General features: G+C 45.1%; 1 protein-coding gene across 5 annotated transcripts; it reads right to left on the bottom strand.

Annotated features, from left to right (window-relative positions):
• Positions 1–819: 819 nt before the first annotated feature.
• CUNH16orf46 (chromosome unknown C16orf46 homolog) lies at positions 820–13,783 on the bottom strand. Of its 5 annotated transcripts, none has more exons than XM_032853896.1 (5): positions 13,692–13,783; positions 10,414–10,500; positions 8,944–9,013; positions 6,991–7,238; positions 820–3,157 (listed from the first exon to the last, which is right to left on the bottom strand). In XM_032853896.1, the coding sequence occupies exons 4-5, from the start codon at positions 7,198–7,200 to the stop codon at positions 2,156–2,158; spliced, it is 1,212 nt and encodes a 403-aa protein (XP_032709787.1). In that variant the 5' UTR covers positions 7,201–7,238; positions 8,944–9,013; positions 10,414–10,500; positions 13,692–13,783; the 3' UTR covers positions 820–2,155. The 5 variants fall into 5 exon arrangements, with proteins under 5 accessions (XP_032709787.1, XP_032709786.1, XP_032709788.1 ...); XM_032853895.1 differs by lacking the exon at positions 13,692–13,783 and adding an exon at positions 13,505–13,550; XM_032853897.1 differs by lacking the exon at positions 13,692–13,783 and adding an exon at positions 10,595–10,605.
• Between the last annotated feature and the right edge of the window lie 5,905 nt (positions 13,784–19,688).

The raw sequence follows: 19,688 nt of genomic DNA, 5'->3' as shown, positions 1-19,688 counted from the left end.
TCCCTTTGGCTCCCTCTCCTTACTTGTGCTATCTCTCTCTCTCTCATTCTCTGTGAAATAAATAAATCTTAAAAAAAATACAAAAATGGGGCGCCTGGGTGGCTCAGTGGGTTAAAGCCTCTGCCTTCAGCTCAGGTCATGATCCCAGAGTCGTGGGATCGAGCCCCGCATAGGGCTCTCTGCTCAGCAGGGAGCCTGCTTCCTCCTCTCTCCCTCTCTGCCTGCCTCTCTGCCTACTTGTGGTCTCTGCCTGTTAGATAAATAAAATCTTAAAAAAAAAAAAAAAAATTTTGTTTTAACTTAGCGTTTTCAGACTGCCTTAAGATCTCAAAATGTAGGCACCTCTGGGCTGAGTTGATGGGCTCTGTCCCTCGCTCATGCTGGTCGACACGCTTCCCCCAGTCGACACTCTTGCTTGTTTTACATGTTGAGCTTAGTCATGATCTTGCTATTCATAAGAGGGGGCGTGAAGAACCACTGACTTAGGTGGGCAGGCTGCCAGAAATGGAGGGTCCTCACACAGCACGGGATCCAGCACCTAATGGTCCAGATACAGTGGGAAATCAGAGCTGCTTTTTTTTTTTTAAGATTTTATTTATTTATTTGACAGAGATCACAAGTAGGCAGAGAGGCAGGCGGGGGGGTGGGGGGAAGCAGGCTCCCTGCTGAGCAGAGAGCCCAAGGTGGGACTTGATCCCAGGACCCTGAGATCATGACCTGAGCCGAAGACAGAGGCTTTAACCCACTGAGTCTCCCAGGCACCTTGAAGTCAGAGTTTCTTGTAGGCAGAATCCAGATGGTTTCTTCACTCAGAGAAGAAGAGGTGGGTAGAGGCTAAAAATTGCTTCTAGACTATAAAAAGGTATCCAACCTCAGCAGGCAAAACACACCTTTTAATGACCATTGTACTATAATCATTTCTGCATTTCTGGTGTTTTGTAAATAAATCACAAAACAATAAAGAAATCTAAAACTAAGAGAAAAGGCATTATAAAGACCAATTGTGGAAAGCAGGCGTTTAGAAATACAGTCATATATTCTGTCTACCCATCATTTAGGGGACAGGAAGTCCAGAGTTCAAGTACAACCTACTTAAGCAAATGCAAACTATGTAATTACAGAGCGGCTAAATGGTTATTCATGTTACAAAATGGTTTTGCAGAGCATTTCTCTACATAGCATTTTTACTTGGCACTTAAAACATAACTCATTTACAAATGTTTATATACAACTTCAGGAAATAGGCATTGAATAGGTAAAACGAGAGAAGAAGAAGGGAAGAAGGAGAAAATAACACCCCTATTCCACAAGTGTCTGTGTGGGGTTGTAAGTTCCCAGAAATTAGATGCAAAGTAAGGCTGGAGGAAGCTTGTGGGGTGACAGTTATAATTACACTGACTTTTCTGTTCAAATAATTATTCTTAACCTGCTTCCCAGGATGGACCTTATAGAGCTGTAGCTAAAACTTTTGCAGACCTGGAGACTAGCACGAGGCTATCACATAAGCATATGAAACCCTGGGATGGGTAGCAAGTAGTGGATATGATATATCCGTGGATACCAGCATATGACACCTCGGACACAGGATATTTATTTGGGCACAGGCTGGAGTTTTCTATTAAAGCAATGTTTCAGATCTTTGCTGCAAGAGAAAAGAAATCAACAGACAGATATTTGCTTGGTTCAAAAGATCAGGAAACAATTTGGTTGAAAATAAGCGCTTACACTTAGCTTAAGGCACCAGGGTGGGGCAGAGCGAGCCCCTGCCAGTTGGCATGGGGCTGCCAAGGGAATCACTGAGGGAGGCCCTTCAGAGTCCCAACCATGCACTTGGCTTCTAGGGGGAGTAGAGAGATAAGGCAGGCAGAGGCTGACATTGGCTTTACAGTTTGCATTTTGTAAATGGCTCAGCAACGGAAGCAGGGCACATAAATATGAGGGTTTTGAGAATAAATCAAAACCCATACCATGAAGTTCCATTTCCCCTGGTTCTACTGGAAAAAAAAAAAAAAAAGGCAAGGGGAGGGTAGGTGGGTGGTAAGAGTATGGAAGAAGAGAAGAAAAGAAGGAAGGATGGGACGGGGCAGGAGAGAGACAGGGAGAGGATAAATGAATTCAAACAGTGCTTATTCCCAGGGAATTCTATTGTGGAAACTCAGAGCAGTCTGTGAGCGGAGACAGGAATGACAACTCTGCTCACGGTGAGGGACGGCAAGAGAGTTCTCGGGAACACTTTGGTCTCCAACGTTTGGGGCCTGTGTTCCTGCTTGGCCTCCGTGAGAATGCACTTTTGGGTGTTGACGGGAGGTCTTGGCTCCCTGGCTTTGAATTTGGCTTTGTAGTTCTGTACTCCGTGTTTCTGCAAAAGCCGCACAGTGGCGAGATAGCGCACGTTGCTGGGGTCGGGAGGGCACACCAGGTTTTTCTCAGGCAGGAGGGACCATTGCAGGCAGCACCGCTCCTGATTGGCCAGCAGGGATGTCGGGGCCCCCCGGGGAGGAAAAGGCAGTGTGTCATTGACCTTGGGGTGACTGGCCAGCTCAATGGGTCTCTTTTCACCTTTCCCATCAACTGTTTTCAATCCATATGCACAAGCCACACACTCATCCTTTTCCACACTCAGCACCTTCTCCTCCGGCTGCAAGAAGTTCTTACTCTTCTTACCCAGAACATCCAAGCCATTTGGGAGTGAAGCCTTCAGGGGAGGCAGAACTAAAAGGGCCCTGGAAGTCAAGGAGTCTGAGATGGAGGGACCTCTGCTGGGGCTTCTGGGGTCCTTGCCCCTAAGAGCCTCAGGGGTGGCCCAGTCTTCCTTGCACCACATAAACTCCTTTATTTGCAGACTCTTTTTCTCTCCCTGACCGCAGCGGGGAAAGCAGATCTTGCTAACCTCCCTGGAGGTGGTGGTGGCGGCGGCGGAGCCCAGAGAGGTTCCCCGAATCTGGGAGGGGCTGCCTTGATCCTTCTCCAGACCCACCTCAGCAGGAGCCCCTGACCCCAACTTCTCCGCCTCCGCCTGAGGCCTGGCCTCAGCACTCCCTTGGGAGAGACTGCCACAGAGTAAGCAGCTACTGGCACCTTCTCCCACCCTCGCCTTTTTAAGCTTCTTCCTGGGCCAGATGCAGGCAGTTGGAGAAGTCCTTCCCCAGCCTTGGACCTGCAAATAAAGCAGCATGTTACTCCCGGCAGAGCTGCCCAAACTCAAGCTGTCCAGCTGTGGCCACAGCCCCATTTTGGCCATTCTAACTGAACTGGTATTTCTCTTAAAATTGACTCACCTTTTTTTTTTTAAATTTTAATACTATTTTAGCCTCATAGTAATAGCATTTTAACAGTATCTGTTAATCTAAAATACTAGCAATTGGATTTAATACTAAAATACTAAGCAAAAATATCTATAAATGGCCATCTCGATGTGCTGACTCTAGATGTTTTCAGATGCACATTAAAATAAAGTCAGGAGGAGTGCCTGGGTAACCCAGTGGATTAAAGCCTCTGCCTTCGACTCAGGTCATGATCCCAGGATCCTGGGATCGAGCCCCGAATCGGGCTCTTTTCTCAGCGGGGAGCCTGCTTCCTCCTCTCTCTCTGCCTGCCTCCCTGCCTACTTGTGATCTCTATCTGTCAAATAAGTAAATGAAATCTTTTTTAAAAATAAAAATATAAATAAAGTCAGGACTCTTCAAATAAAATCAGAGCTGTTTGTACTTATCTCCCTACCAAGCTCTCTCAGACCGCCGGGCTCTGTTACCACACCTTAGGAGACTGCTGTGTGGAGGGGTTGGAGGGAGAGACAAGGAGCAGAGGCAGGCCCTGCAGCCAGGGTACCCCCAGCACCCCTGTGCAACCTGCCCCCCAATCCGTCCACACCTAGAGTCCCCTGGCTGAGCTTGCCACAAATGTCACAGTTAAACAGAGCTGCCAGGTAAAAATCAGGATCACATTTGAGGCTCACTTAATAGTAAACATATTAGGTACTGTTTACCGAAATTCAAATTTAACCAGGCATCCCGTGTCTTCATTTGCTAAATCTGGCAACCTTATATGTAAACAAAACAAAACAAAACAAAAACAAACAAAAAACCATATTTCCCATGCTTCTACCATGTTTCAGGCACCAAGCTAAGGATCCACTGGTATTGGCATTGGTTCATTTAACCCACGCCACAGCACTGTAATTTAGGTATTCTGATGTCCAGGATACAGAGTTGGACACTGCCCTTCAAAATGTTACTATAGCCAATGGTAAGTTCTGGCACATTCAGAAGGTCTGTGCTTTCCCATGCAGGGGACAGTGAGAAGCTGTGAGGAGCACAATGTCTCCTGGGCCCAACCACGGGGCCAGCCTCTCCAGTCATCTTGCACAAAAACATCCTTCCACCATCACTCACTCTGGACCTCTGCACCCTCTTGCTGCACGTGCTCAGCCCCCCAAACTCCGAAATGGGAAGCATTGCTTTTTCAAAAAGGCTAGTAAGTGCCTGACACGGAATCGGGCATTCCTGTCCTCCTCGTACACCCCTCTGGCCAGAATTTACAGATGAGGAAGTTGGGCGCTAGGGGACAGGAGCCCTGCCCGAGGTTAGCTGTCAAAGTGGTGAATCTGAAACTGATCTTTCTTATTCCAAAGTTCTGGGCCTTATCAAAGCCACAGGGATACCTCAAATATATGACAACCAAAAACAAACAAACAAATAAAAAACCCGCCTATTTTCTTTTGCATAGTTAAGTCCTAATTCTTAGATGGCAATTATATTTGGGGGCTGTAAGGTCGCTGCCCTGTGCTGCACTCTTGAGACGCCTAAGGACACCTCTCCCAGCCTCCTCTTCCGGCTTCTGTTCTGGAACTCTGTCCCTTCGTGTGCTGTTGAGTTGGTGCTGGGTCTTCAAGAGGACCATGTTGCTTGCTTCAGGCCTCACTGCTCTTGACCCTGACTTCCCAGGCGATTTTCCAGCTTTTGCAGAGAAGAGTCCCAGCACATTAACTGACAGATCCTCAGGCTAACCGGCCTCTCTACGGTAGGTGGCTTCAAATGAGACAAGTCCCATGCTCCTGAGCGCCCCTCCTGTACCCTCCCACCACCTTCCTCTGACCAGACAAGGGGGGGATGTGTCTCCTGGCTCTGCTTTGTAGCAGGCCAGCTTTTACTCAGGTGGATACTTATTGAGGGAAATCTAAATTCTGGAACTTTAATCTTTCTACGATGTTTACAGATGTTCTATTCAATCTGTTAAGGTGGACCAGGAGCCAGCAAATGTTCTCTACTTGTTTGACGTTGAGCTGTTGCCTAAAAATCCAGACTCCTGAGCCCCACCATGGCCTACTAAGCCCATACTCACAAGATGGACCTGGGCACGTGGATTTAAAAACACCCCAGGTGAGCCTCTACAGAGGATCTATGTCTCCAGGGTGTTCTGGCAGTCTGGCAGGGGATCTGAGTCCAGAGATGGGGGTCAATGACCCCTGACTCTTTTGATTCTCACAGCTAGGCTGTCATAGGTAAGCTAAATGTTGGTTGGGTTGCTCTGGGTCAAAAACGTACAGTCCTGGGGCACCCCATCCTGAGAGGCCCCTGGGCTCTGCAAACATAGGAAACTCTCACTAACTGCTCCCAGCAAAGTGTTCTCTGTCCTCATATAAATGCTGGCCCACAGGTCCCCAACACCAGCTCAGGAAATATCAAAGCACCATAAGCCCGGGCAGGAAGCTGGCTTTGGTGGGACAGGCCCCTGATACCTTGGACAAGGTGGCCCGAGAAGCCAGGGAGGATGGGTGTGCAGAGAGTGAAGAGCAACAGGCAGCAGGCGGGAGCAGATGGCATGGCACGATCGTCCCCAACAGACTGAGCCGCAAACAGATTCTCAGCATGGGGCACATGTGGCCTTTCTTCCAGTTAATAGAAAACTCTTTTCCAACAGCCCTTGGATAGATACATTTATAAGTCATTCCTTTTGATAGTAAACCGAACCTTCTAAACTTGGGAAGTTTTAAATCCTCAAATAGAATTGTCTGTAACCCTGCCTTAGCTGGCATGAGCCTGTGGGGACACCGGCTGCCGGCGGGGCAGTGCCAGAGATAGCACAAGAGGAGGGGCCTGCAGAAGACCCCTCCTTCCACTGTCAAGTGGACTTGGGGGAATTGCTCTGCCATGTCTTGACCTCAGTTTCCGTATTTGTAAAATACACCAATTAGATCAGGGTTCCTCAAACCTCACCACCACTGACATTTAGGGCACATTATGGATTGCATGACTGTCTCCCCCCAAATTCCTATTTTGAAGCCCAAATCCCCTAAGTGATGGTATTTGGAGGTGGGGCCTTTGGAGGTTATTAGGGTTAATGAAGTCAAGAGGGCGGGGCCCTCAAAATGGGGATTAGTGCCCTTATAAGAGGAGGCGGAGATAAAGGGTCTACTTGCACCACCAAGGAGGGCCATGTGAGCAAAAAACAGGAAGAGGATCCCCCACCAGGACTCAACCATGCTGGCACCCTGATCTCAGATGTCCGCCTTCTGGACTGTGAGAAATAAATGTCTGTTGCGTATGTCCCCAGTCTATGGTATTGTTAGAGAAACCCCGAACTAAGACAGAGCTGGGTCGTTCCTTGTGGTGTCCTGGCATCCTGGGCACTGTGGGATGTGGAGCAGCACCCCCGGCCTCTGTCCAGTAGATGCCAGTAGCACCCCTTTCCCTCACCCGCAGTTGTGTGACAACGTGGCTGTTCATAACACGTGCCTCCGGGGGCTGTTGAGAGGCTGAATGAATTGGTGTACGGGAAGCATTTGGTCCTGCACTTGCCAACACTAATTGGCCACAAATACCCAGTCAAAGGTACTGCTATGACCATTCTGTGTATTTTACCTCTATTCCTAGAGTTTCTATGTTTCATTGCTTATACATTTTTGGTAGTAACTAGTTTTGGCAAAAGTAAAAGGAAAGGCTGGCATCGAAACACAGACACCTGAGGCACCCCAGTCAAGGAGATACTCACAGCTTCTTCCCACCCAGTTCCGATGACAAATTCGATAGCTTTTTCATCTTGTTCAAGCGTAATGTCACTGATACTGAGAAGACAACAAACATGATTCTTTTCACTTCTTTCATCCAGGCAAGTATAGGTTAATTCTGTTTCTTCTGGGCTGTGAATTTCATTATTTTCACTATTTTCTAATTCCGTCTCATTTTTCTCACAGAGATCCATTACTGTGATTGGTGCTGAAGGTTTTTAACATCTTCTTCCTGTAGCATGAAATGTGGGCTGAACTTAGTTTGTAATATGCATTTCCTAAAAACTGAAAAAAAACCTGAATCTATAACTCACGCAAAATAACAAGACACATTCCAGAATAGACTGTAAGAAATATTACAAAACCGGCCATTGCCGGATATTGATACTATAAAAGATACAGCTATTTGGAAAGACTAATGGATTTAATTAAATACCAAAGTTGGGATTGAACAAAAGAGGATAGGAAGATGTTAGCGGAGGCTTTATCCCTCGTGATGGGGTAGAGCGAGGCAAGGAATATAGGTTTAAGCACCCCTGTCCTCTATTCCAAAAAAAGTCCAGATGCTTCTGTGCAAACACCATGGGAACTGTGGTGGGCATGTGTGACCTGACCACTTTCTCTTCTTTCCCTTCCTGGCAACTCTGGACACTGGTTGAGGCTGGGGAGCATGTGGTCTAGTCTGGGTCAGTGTGCTCATCCCAATCCAGCCTGGATGACTGGGTCCTTATGAAAATGGAGATCTGGACACAGACACGCAGAGAGGGAGGCCATGTGAAGAGGCTCAGGGAGAAGACTGTAAGCTACAGAGAGGGGCCTAGAGCAGATCCTTCCCTCACAGCCCTTGGAAGAAACCAAGCCTGCTGACACCTTGATTTCAGACTTCCAGCTTCCAGAACTGTGAAACAATCCATTTCTGCTGGTTAAGCCGCCCTATGATCTATGGTCTGTGGTCCTATGTCAAGGCAGCCCCAGCACACTGGTACCGTTCATGGTGGTAATGGTCTCAGCAGGAATGATGATGAGCGCAATACTGTCTATCCTTCACTGATGTTTGTCCAGGTTGAAAAATGCAGCTTGGCATTTATAATCAGTCAAAGAGTTAGGAAAGTTGTCATCCTTTTTATTTTTGTTTTTGATTTTAGTAGGCTCCACACCTAGCATGGAGCCTGACGCAGGGCTTGAACTCACAACCCTGAGATCAAGAGCTGAGCTGAAATAAAGAGTCAGATGCTGGGGCGCCTGGGTGGCTCAGTGGGTTAAAGCCTCTGCCTTCGGCTCAGGTCGTGATCTCAGGGTCCTGGGATCGAGCCCCGCATCGGGCTCTCTGCTCTGCAGGGAGTCTGCTTCCCTCTCTCTCTGCCTGCCTCTCTGCCTACTTGTGATCTCTCTCTGTCAAAAAAATAAATAAAATCTTAAAAAAAAAAAAAAAAGAATCAGATGCTTAAACGACTGAACCACCCATGGAAAGTTATCATCCTGATCAGGAGCGCAGACTTGGATGCCCAAAAGCCAGGGTTCCAATCCTATCAGTAGCTCTACGACCTTGGGCAAGTTACTTTTCCGGGTCTGTTTGCTCATCTCTAAGATGGGCATGATTAAAGTACCTTCCTACAGAGAGAGGCTCCTCCTGAGCACCCCACAAGCCACAGAGATGAATCCCAGGGCCCAGGCAGTGACCTCCAGTGGTCCGGCTGCATGCTGATGGGCAGCCAGGGCCTTCTGGAGGATTTCTTGCCTATAATGACACAGAGGCCACCGGGGACCACACACTTGGCTTTCTCTCACCCTAGTGAGCCCTGCCAGAAACCCACTTATTAAGTTTTCTGTTGAGGTAGAGATCAGTAACTTCTTAAAACATTATCTGTTTAATTACCATTTTGGCTTTTTCACATAGGCTTAAAGTAGCATTTTGAAGCAAATAAAGTTCCATTTACCTATGGAAGGTCAAATATCTTTGGACATCCTAATTTTTTCCAATATGAGATCAGAGGAAATGAAAGAAATCTGAAAGGAAAAAAATGATATCAGAAGTGGCTAAACCCCCAGAAATGCTATTCTGTTTACCAAGAATAGCATGATTAAGGACCAGACTGCAAACCAGCCTGATCCTTTCATCTTGTGAAATTTCACTTCAGTCACTACTCAGGCCCTAAGAAGCTCCTAACTCAGTCGCATTCTCTTTTGGATGACCCATACACTTGTACCACAAAATCCCAAAGCCTTAACAAGTATACAGTTAAAAAGGAAAAAAAAAAAAAGTAGAGAATCAAAAGCAAAGCCATTTATTTAAATAAGAAAATAAATGTGCACTTGAGGTTAATGTAGCAAAGAAACAGATAATATTTAGGAGGGATTAAGTATAGCTAAAATGTTCAAGTCAATAAGAAAAAAGTTCTGTGCTTGAAGCGTCTCTGCTGGCAGGGTGCTCACTACTTAGCCCGTTCTAGTGGCTCTAATTTACTGGGTCTCAAACTTGGCTGCACCTAAGAATGACACCACACAACCTATCCACAGAGATTCTGATTCTTACTGGTCTGGGCCAAGTCTGGCCATCACGACCTTCAAAACCACCCTACGTGGCTGTATAATCCAGCAGCGCTATTAGGAAGATCTCCCTTATACTGACCCTAATACAGGTTTCCCTGCCTCCTCAATATACCCTCATGTCCTCACTTTGCCCCCGAGAGCAAGGCTCTATGATGGGAAGCCTTCCCATCCATGATGGACTTGAGGAGATCTAGGACACTTTGAAAAATGTTCAAGCACTTTTCTCAGGAAAAGGGCTTGCATCAGAGGTACAGAGCTGTCTGTCACTACAAAGGGCTGAAGGGTCATTGATCTGAAGATGGCCTGTTGCCTCGGGTCCCAGCCAGCCCTATGAAAAGGATGAAAAGTTTCCACGTACTCATGTCTGTCAGGTTAACCCTCTCCAGCAACTTCAATTATTTCTCACATGTCATGAGAATATGTGAAATGTGAGAGGAAGACAATATAATGTCTGCTGAGTGAGGCATTTGGTCCTGCACTTGCCAACCATCTGGCTCAGATGGTTAAGACAGACAAGCGGCAGAGGCCAAAGATGTGGTAGTGGGGAAGCCCCTGTTTTGGAGTCAATAGAAAGAAGTTGGACCCTGTGAGGGTACCAGAGGAAGTTCCAGTCACATTTTACTCCAAAATGCCAAAAGAAACCCAGGTAATGATAGTATTAAATAATAAAAGTGAGAGCGCCAGGCATTGTTATAAGCACTTCACATATTTGTTATAAATACTGCATTTTATAAGTACTTTATTCATTTAAGGGAGGATCATGGGAACAGTATTGATGCCTTATGACCAAACACTAAAAATCATCTGGGAAGTCAGTAACAGACTATTCTTAGTCAAATGGCCAGATTACTGCATACCAGATAGCTAGGTGCTCCTCGGTAACACTGGTGTTCAAACTGGATTAAGATGTTCCACTACTAAAATAGAATGTTGGCGGTCTTTTCCTAATCAGAAAAGAAAAGAAAAGAAAAGAAAAGAAAAGAATTGAGTTAGTGGAAAGAACAGTCTTAATTTTAAATTTTTCTCCAATACCATGACTTCAAGCTGTTCTTATCTTCCGGCTCATGTAAGAGGCGACAAACAGAAGTATACACAAGGCAATCAAAGATCAACTAAAAGAGTGGATATATGATTTCTTACAAATTGTATGCATTCTCACTTTTCCGTTGAAAGGCAGAAATCTGTAGGGATGTAATAGTCATATTTTCTGATAGTAAAATTATGCCTAGTTTACAGATTTGGAGTCAATCAATAGGTCATTCTATACCACTTCTCGACTTCTGTGGAGCTTTACAATCATATAACTGAGAGCTTATTACTTTACAAGCATCTTGTTTCATTCCACCAATAGCTCTAAAGATTAGAATGACACGTGCAACCCTGAAACTCATGCTCCTCAGTTCCTGGTGTTCCCCCCAAAAGTGACATGATAATCCTGAAAATAACTGAAGACAGCTATTATTTCTTCAGAAGAGAATCTCAAATTCCCTCATCTTAAGAAAGTATAATTACTGATAATGTATAATTATAAAGATAATTAAAATACAGTACCTGGAAATGAGGGTAATATTTCAAATGCGGTCTGGCTAGAAATGCCTATTTTGAAATCTGACTCCCTTTGATCTGAAATCTACACCTATTAATTGAACAAAGATTGCTACATTTTTTTTGAAGATTTTATTTATTTATTTGAAGGCAGAGATCACAAGTAGGCAGAGAAGCAGGCAGAAAGAGAGGAGGAAGCAGGCTCCCTGCTGAGCAGAGAGCCCTATGTGGGGCTCAATCCCAGGACCCTGCGATTATAACCTCAGCCGAAGGAAGAGGTTTTAACCCACTGAGCCACCCAGGTGCCCCAGATTGCTACATTTTAAAAAAAGCAATATCCCAATCCTGATTAACACTGATCTGGAGGTCATCTATAACTTCTACACTTTTTTTCCCACATGAATTGTTAATAATCTTTGTCTTTTTCACTCCATATCCATGCCGTTAATTTTCTTCAAAAAAATTTTTTTTTCTTTTTGGGGCACCTTAACCACCTGGCTCAGATGGTTAAGCATTTGCCTTCAGCTCAGGTCATGATCCCAGAGTCCTGGAATCAAGCTCCACACTGGGCTCCCTCCTCAGCGGGAAGCCTGTTTCTCCCTCTCCCACTCCCCCTGCTTGTGTTCCCTCTCTCGCTATCTCTGTCAAATAAATAAATAAAATCTTTAAAAAATAGCAACAAATTTATCCCCCCCCTTTTTTTTTCACTAGATATAGACCTCTGGATGGATTGGATCTTTCCAAAATTTCCTCTTGTTGGTTTTGGACATCATTCCAACCTGCTTAGATACTTGTCAGTCTGACTGTGATACCCCACAGCTTGGTCATTCCTTCCCACTTTAAGACTTGCAATTTGATAGGCATACCTCCTGTAACTTCCTCTAAGTCCCTGATAAAATATTGGCAAGGAGAGGGTAAAGGATAATGCCATGTGTTTATCCCTTGTACTGGGGCGTTTACTAATTACCAACTGGCTACAAATTCACCTCAGTATAGAATTATCTAGCCTATGCATATAAATCTCATCTATACGATTCGTGATCCATTGATTTAGGTAAACTTTTTTTTTTTAAAGGACTACTAAGAGTTTAGAAATTCACATTTATGTTGATGTCTATTAATTTTTAAAATATTTACTCTCTATCTTAGGCTTGAAGAAGAGGTTCCAAATTGTTGGTTCCACACAGTCCCAACACAACTACAGCATTGAGTTGAGAAGGATGTTAAGCCTCGGCCACCGCAGGAAAGAGTTCTGTGGTTGATTAATGATGTCTGCTAGAGAATAAAGAGTGGTAACACACATGCTACCTATTTGCCATTGCTTATACAAAAGGTCAGATTCCAAATGCCTTAATCTAGATTCCTACACTGGGTTGACACATTCTCAGGTAATTAAGGGGGAGGGTGTTGATGGGCCAGGAGAGGTGAAAAGCCCAGGACATTTAAGTCAAAAGCAAGCTATGATCCCTTAAAACTCCTTGCCATCTCCTTGGCTCTACACCACGCCCTACACCCTCCCCACTTCTTTCTGGAAGTTTCAGATTTAAAGGAATCGTAAATCTATGTCCGAATTTCAGCCTGGGAAAGATATGCTTCTCATAGTCTCAACTAGAATGCCGAATGGACGGTCCTGTGGATCCTTAACAACATGTGTTGGGTGAGGAAATCAATGAACAGAAACACCGTTAGCTATGGTGGAAGCAGAGTTTCTTAATACAGAGCTAAGCTTCAGGCATATGAAGTGGTTAAATAGGTCCTGAAGAGTGTCTTGGGCCTGCTGATCACTGGCAATATAGTTTCTAAAGGAAAATGATATGAAGACTTCAATCTAATTTACAGTTTTGGAACACAGCTCGGCAGGGAGTTGAATCTTTGCCTCAAAGTTAAGCACATGCACCACTCAATTTGCACAGTTTGTTCACATTTTCAGGAGTATAAATCTTATCTCTCCACGTTAATTATCTTGCACCTCATGCTTCTTACGTGCCCACAGAGCACAGCAGCTTTGATGACCCATAGAAGGAATCCTAAGGGCGTGATTCATACAATTATCCCTCCAGATCAGCCGTTTTGGTTTTTACTGCAGTCCCAGTCTCCAACCCTTCCGCTCTTTCCACTCACACCCGTTCTCTCGCTAAGTGCCTATCAGATGCCTAGCTCTGGTAATAAAATAGTAAAGCAGTGCCTGTCTTCTCAGCTGTCACACAGCTTACAAGTCTACATGAAAGCACAAGTCATCAAACACACACAATCCACCTGTTGCTCCTAAAGCCCAGGCGCTTCACACCTGGCTCTTCCCTTTCTCAAAATAGCCCCTCCCCTTCCCCGAGGCTCCTTCCCTTCTTTCAAGATCCTTCCTCCTCGTCATCCAGCAGCTCCTGCCGTGCCACAAAAGATGCCTACCCTTCTTTTTAAGAGCTGTCCTCTCCCGTGAAACGTAACCCCTTGCCCACGAGACCGTCCCCTTCCTCCCTTGGCTCCTCCCTCACAGGGCTCCGCCCTTTCAACAGCCCCTCCCACTGCCACACCCATTCCTCGCCGCTCCTCCCCGGGGCCCGCCCACTCTTATTCCAGCCCCCGCCGACACTACCTCTAGCTTACGCCTTCCCGCCTCGCAGGGCAGCTTCCTTTCCGACCCGGCGGGGCCTGTCGCTCTGCCGCCTGTGGAGTGGTCTGGGGCCTCGCCCCAGAGGCGGGCAAGCGGCCGCGGCCGCTCACACCCTTCTGTGGGCCCCACGGGATGCAAGGCCCTGCGACAGCTAAGTCTCCGCGGGGAGGCGAGGGCGACAGTTGCCCTGGGTGACGGACGCGCTGGGGGCGGGGCCGGCGGGGGGGTTGTCGCAGAAGTGATGCAGAGCCCGCCTGGCGTAACAAAGCCCGAGCGCGGGAGGCGACGCTGGCTGACGGCTGTGGGCACGTGCTCCCGGCAGGCTTTGCGCAGCTGCGCACCTGCCCGCGGCGCCTGACGAATGGCCGCCTCCTGTGGGCGCCTGAAGACGCGTTTGAGGTAAGTGTAAGACCCAGCTGCGAGGCAGACGCCGCGGCCGGATGCCCCGCGGACCGTGGAGCTAGAGAGGGCCCTCGGACCGGTTTCCCCTCGGAGACCCGGGGCGCCACACCCCGCGCTGTTGCCATCGAGCCGGAGGGTGCTTGGGGGCGGGGGCAGGGGGGCTGCCCTGCGCGTTGTAGGGTGCTCGGCAGCGGCCGTGGCCTCCACCCTCTAGATGCCTGGCAGCCACAAAGGTCTCCAGCTTTGCCAGCTGCTCCCAGACCGCCCCTACTCTGGAGAGGGACTGTGGGCCGAAACCTCCTAGTGGAATCCACTCCCGGCTTGTTCGACGGGGCAGTAGTTTGAATCCGCCGACGGCACCAGGGCACGCTCCTTGAACTTGTCCTGTTGCGGTACAGCCCTGAAGGGAAGTAGCCTCAGGCCCTTAAGCCAGAGGACGAACTGGTCGAAGACAATGCAAAGCTCCCCACTCCTCCCCTCCTCTTGTCCTCACACTTTGGACGGCCTCGGAAGTGCAGCCGGGGGTGGGAACCCATGGCCCAAGCCAGTTACTCAGTGGTGGAGCCTGGACTCAACTCATGTCTGATTCCAAACCCGATCTGCTTTCCAATTGTTGTTCTTCCCTCAGTCCGAGTATTTCTGTTGTATAAAAGCATTTTTTTTTAAAGATTTTATTTATTTATTTATTTATTTGACAGAGATCACAAGTAGGCAGAGAGGCAGGCAGAGAGAGAGGGGGAAGCAGGCTCCCCGCTGAGCAGAGAGCCCGATGCGGGGCTCCATCCCAGGACCCTGAGATCATGACCTGAGCCAAAGGCAGAGGCTTTAACCCACTGAGCCACCCAGGCGCCCCTGTATAAAAGCATTTGAATGTCTTTTTATAGCACTATGATTAAGAGGCATTTGGAAAGATAGCTATGTATTACCTTTTTTTTTTTTTTTTTTTTTTAACAAGCCCTCCCCCTCACCCCCGGTAATTACCCTGGAAAGTCTCCAGAAAAACTACCGTTAACACTCTGGGATGTTAGAACAAAGTACTTTTCTGGATATGACTTTTTTAGGTGTCATTTCTTTACCTAAAAGATGCACATTTGAGTCTTGTATCTCACAACCTGGAAGAAAGGGTATGCCCTGCATACCTCTAAGAACAATTGAACAAAACTGCATTACTTCACTGCATATTTTTAAAACATAAAACGTTCATAAATTTAAATGGTAGCAAAATATCATAGATGTTGGCATTTAGAAGCGTCACATCCCAGGGGGCTTGGGTGGCTTAGGCAGTTAAGCGTCCCAGCCTGGGTTTGGTCCTGATCTCATGGGTTGTGAGAGGGAGCTCCGCACCGGGCTCTGTGTTCAACGGGGAGTCTGCTTGGGTATTCTCTACCTCTGCCCCCTCCGCGGCTCTGCTCGTGCTCTCTCTCTCCAATAAGTAAAATCTTAAAAATAAAATGCTACAACCCTCTTTGAAAAGTACTGAAATCTAAGGACAGTGTGATACTCATCAACCTCTATTTAAAAATATGAACTAATTAAAACAAATTCTTCTTTCTTCTTAAATTCGTAATTGTATTCAGATTCTACTTCCTACACAGAACTTTATTCCAACGTATTTATGATCAAATGGTCAAGACGTACTGAGTAGTCGTGTCAATTTGATGTGCAAAAGAAAACTAACTTGAAAGTAAAACTTCAAGACCCTAAGGCTAAAATATAAAACAGTGTCTTGTTTTTCCAGATGGAGAAATGTCCTTATTCCTACTAAGTTGACAAACAGTAGGAATGTATTACATGTGTTGATAGTTATTAATGTTGCTGGAAGTTACCACAGTGAAATGGGTGGCACTGTTCTCCTCTCCACAATTCTTTTATCTGTGGATACGTATCACATGTTGCTAGAATGAGACAGATTCAGCCCCAATTTTATTTTTTAAACACGTATAATCTGATAACTTGTTCATATGAAGACGCCTATGAAAGAGGTTTTGTTATAGCAGTCTCTCAAGTTTTTAAAAACTTCTTTCCACACAGAAATCTGTTAAAAATTTTTTTACTGACAGTTCAGCTAGGTCGTCCTTCAGTTCTTCTGAAAACAAAACGTGGAATCACCTGACTAGCAGGCGGCTCTGTTACCAACTCACTAAAGCTACTTTCTGTTTCTGGGAAGTATACCAAAAATTTTAACAAACTGTTTTACTAAATGACTCTTAAACTTGACGGTAACCATGTTTTCATTAAGCACATGAGAAAGTTGGAAGATGATAACTGATTTCCTTAACAATAACTGCCTGCACACCTTGCTTTTAAATGGGCTTTTTTTTTTTTTTTGAAAGATTTTATTATCCATTGACAGAGAGAGATCACAAGTAGGGCAGAGAAGCAGGCAGAGAGGAGGGAAGCAGGCTGTCCCCTGAGCAGGGAGACCAATGCGGGGGTCGATCCCAGGACCCTGGGTTCATGACCTGAGCCAAAGGCAGAGGCTTTAACCCACTGAGCCACCCACGCACCCCTAAATGGGCCGTTAAAATGGGCTAGTGGTAATCACTGTTGGAAGTTCAGCAGGTAAAAACCTGATAGCATGACTGAGCAGAAACGTTCAGGGACAACTGTTCAGTTATTATTACAAAAAGCCATTATAGACTGAATCAAGATATGAAAAGCCCTAGTAGAATAAAATCCTAGAGTTGGCCCAGGAATGTTTCAAAAGCAGAAAGATGGAGGCAAGAGATATATGAAAACTGTATTTTCTATTTAATTTTGCTGTGAACCTAAATCTGGCCTAGAAAGGGAAAATACTGATGGCGATAGGTAGTGAGTAATAAAACCATTTGCAGGGAAAAGAATTTAATCACCTTGTAAAGTGAGGGTCATTTCTGAGGAAAGCATGTGTGATTGGGTCTGAAAGAACAGAATGATTATTTTGCTTTTGCTTTTAGTTTTATTTGTCAGAGAGTGAGCGAGCGAGCACCAATGGGGAAGCAGGTTGGAGAAGCAGGCTCCCTGCAGAGCAAAGAGCCCAGTGCGGGGCTCCATCCCAGGACCCTAGGATCATAACCTGAGCCAAAGGCAGATGCTTAAGCGACTGAGCCACCCTGGGATCCTAAATGTCATGATTGTTAAGCAGTAATGAGGACAGTTACAGTTAGCATAATTTAAAAAAAATATTTATTTAGGGGCGCCTGGGTCCTGCTCTGCAGGGAGTCTGCGGCTCGCGGCTCCTTCTCCCTCTGCCTCACTCATGCTCTCTCTCGCTCTCTCAAATAAAATCTTTTTCTTTTTTAAAGATTTATTTATTTATTTGACAGAGATCACAAGTAGGCAGAGAGGCAGGCAGAGAGAGAAGGGGAAGCAGGCTCCCCACTGAGCAAAGAGCCCGATGTGGGGCTCGATCCCAGGACTGAGATCATGACCTGAGCCGAAGGCAGAGGCTTAACCCACTGAGCCACCCAGGTGCCCCTCAAATAAATTAAATCTTAAAAAAATATATTTATTTAGAGAGAACACAGAAGCAGGGGGAAGGGCAGAGTGAGAATCTCAAGCAGACTCTCTGATGAGGGCAGAGCCCCATGCAGGCTGATGCCAGAACCCTGAAATCATGACCCCAGCTGAAACCAAGAATCAGAGGCTCAACCAACTGAGCCACCCAGGTGCCCCAAGTAGTTTCTTTCTTAAAACTTAATGTCATTTACTTCTTTAAACTCTGGGAGGTGATAAAATTTTTAAGGTGATAAAAATTTGCAATACCTCTAGGGTAACCTCTTCCATTTCTTGAATTTTAATTATTAGCAAATGTTATCTAAAACCTTTATTAAACTGTTAAGACCAAAACCATTTAAAAGGAATATGAGGTCAGAAAAGTTAAATTCTCTGCTGATTTACCATTTGGAAGGCCGTTCAATGCCTGTTATTTTTGACAGCACTATAGTAGAAATGAGAGTTGAAATGGTTCTGTATTCTAAATAGCGAAAGACCAACTTGCCATACCAACTGGCTCTTTGAAAAAGCTCAGAGGGATCCTAACAAAGCAAATGTGTGTCTTTGGGAAAGGATGAGAGAATAAAAAACTGCCCATCTCTTTCAGATGATAATCACTGATGTCCTTTCATGCTGGAATTGCCATTTTTGCTTGCATTGATCCTCCCTCCCTACCAACCCTATTGCAACTTCAGTATTTTTATAGTAGTAACATTAGCGAAGGAACTGATAAAGAATGGAAAAGGAAATGTGAAAATCCTAACCATGGATTTTTAAGTGTCCAGCTATTTAAGTCTTATCCTCTCCACTACCTTTCTTTTCTGTGAAATGATGGTAGTTATGGATCTGTCCTACCTAGCTCTGGATATTGCTGTAACCATCAAAGAAGGTAATGTGTGAGAGTACTTCAAAACAAGAGTAAATCTATATAATTGTTACTCATTCTTTTTTATTTCCAAAGCAGAGTAAATTAATTTTAGTAATTAAAAGTTGATGAATAATTATACAAATAAGGAAACAGTCACCCAAAATGTTTTGGATACTTTCTTGATAAGGGTGTAAAGATATAGCTCAGCAGTGACATGGCCATTAAAAGATGGCTTCTTGGGGCGCCTGGGTGGCTCAGTGGGTTAAAGCCTCTGCCTTCGGCTCAGGTCATGATCTCAGGGTCCTGGGATCGAGCCCCACATCAGGCTCTCTGCTCAGCGGGGAGCCTGCTTCCTCCTCTCTCTCTGCCTATCTCTCTGCCTACTTGTGATCTCTGTCTGTCAAATAAATAAATAAAATCTTTAAAAAAAAAAAAAAAGATGGCTTCTTTCTCCTAAGGATCAGGAAAAATTTACCTACCTACCTATTTCCTCTAGGTTTTCACATTTGCAGTTTATTCACGATCAGAAGGTGGTAGTATCTGAACACATCCCTCTTCTTGCACTAACTGGGAAAAACGATAAGAGGTATGTCTGCTTTTACTATGTATATGAGTGTATTTATATGTATTTATAGTTATGTGTGTATATATAATATCCCCTTCAAAATATCAGTGGAGTATACTTGGCTTAGAAAATACGCTATTTAGCTACTTAAAAACACCACTAGGCACTGTGAATTTGCTTAAGCTGTGAAGAATATTCACTAAGTCCATGTGTGAGCTTACAAGTTCCACTATGTCCATTTCTGTTTCCATTACTTAAAACAGAAACCTAAATGTGGTTTATTTTCTTAAGGATGCCATGTTTTGTGCTTAACAAACTTTTACCTTTCCTTGTTTTCCTCTTCTGTCTTCTAACTTAGCAGTATTAAAAAAAAAAAATACAAAATAAAACCAAAACCACCAAAGTCAGTGTCTTTTTTGAGTATATTAAAGACGACCAAAAATGGTACTTAATGCTATCAGGCAATTAGGTCTTTAAGAAAAACCAGATTTGTGACTAAAAGGAAACATTTTCTTGGAAACTTTCATTGTTATGGCTTAAATTTCCTTTAAAAAAAAGTAACTTTCCATAAGTTAAAATCAGCATTTGTTAAAATGAGCATTTTCACAAATACTAGCAGAGTCACTAAATGAAATATTAAGTGCAAAACAAAAAAACGTGATTAATGAAG

This window comes from Lontra canadensis, unplaced genomic scaffold, assembly GCF_010015895.1.
Source record: "Lontra canadensis isolate GAN:19392208 unplaced genomic scaffold, GSC_riverotter_1.0 scaffold8, whole genome shotgun sequence".
Taxonomy (NCBI): Eukaryota; Metazoa; Chordata; class Mammalia; order Carnivora; family Mustelidae; genus Lontra; species Lontra canadensis.
Note: the sequence above shows the minus strand (reverse complement) of the source record. Positions and strands in the feature narration are given on the sequence as shown.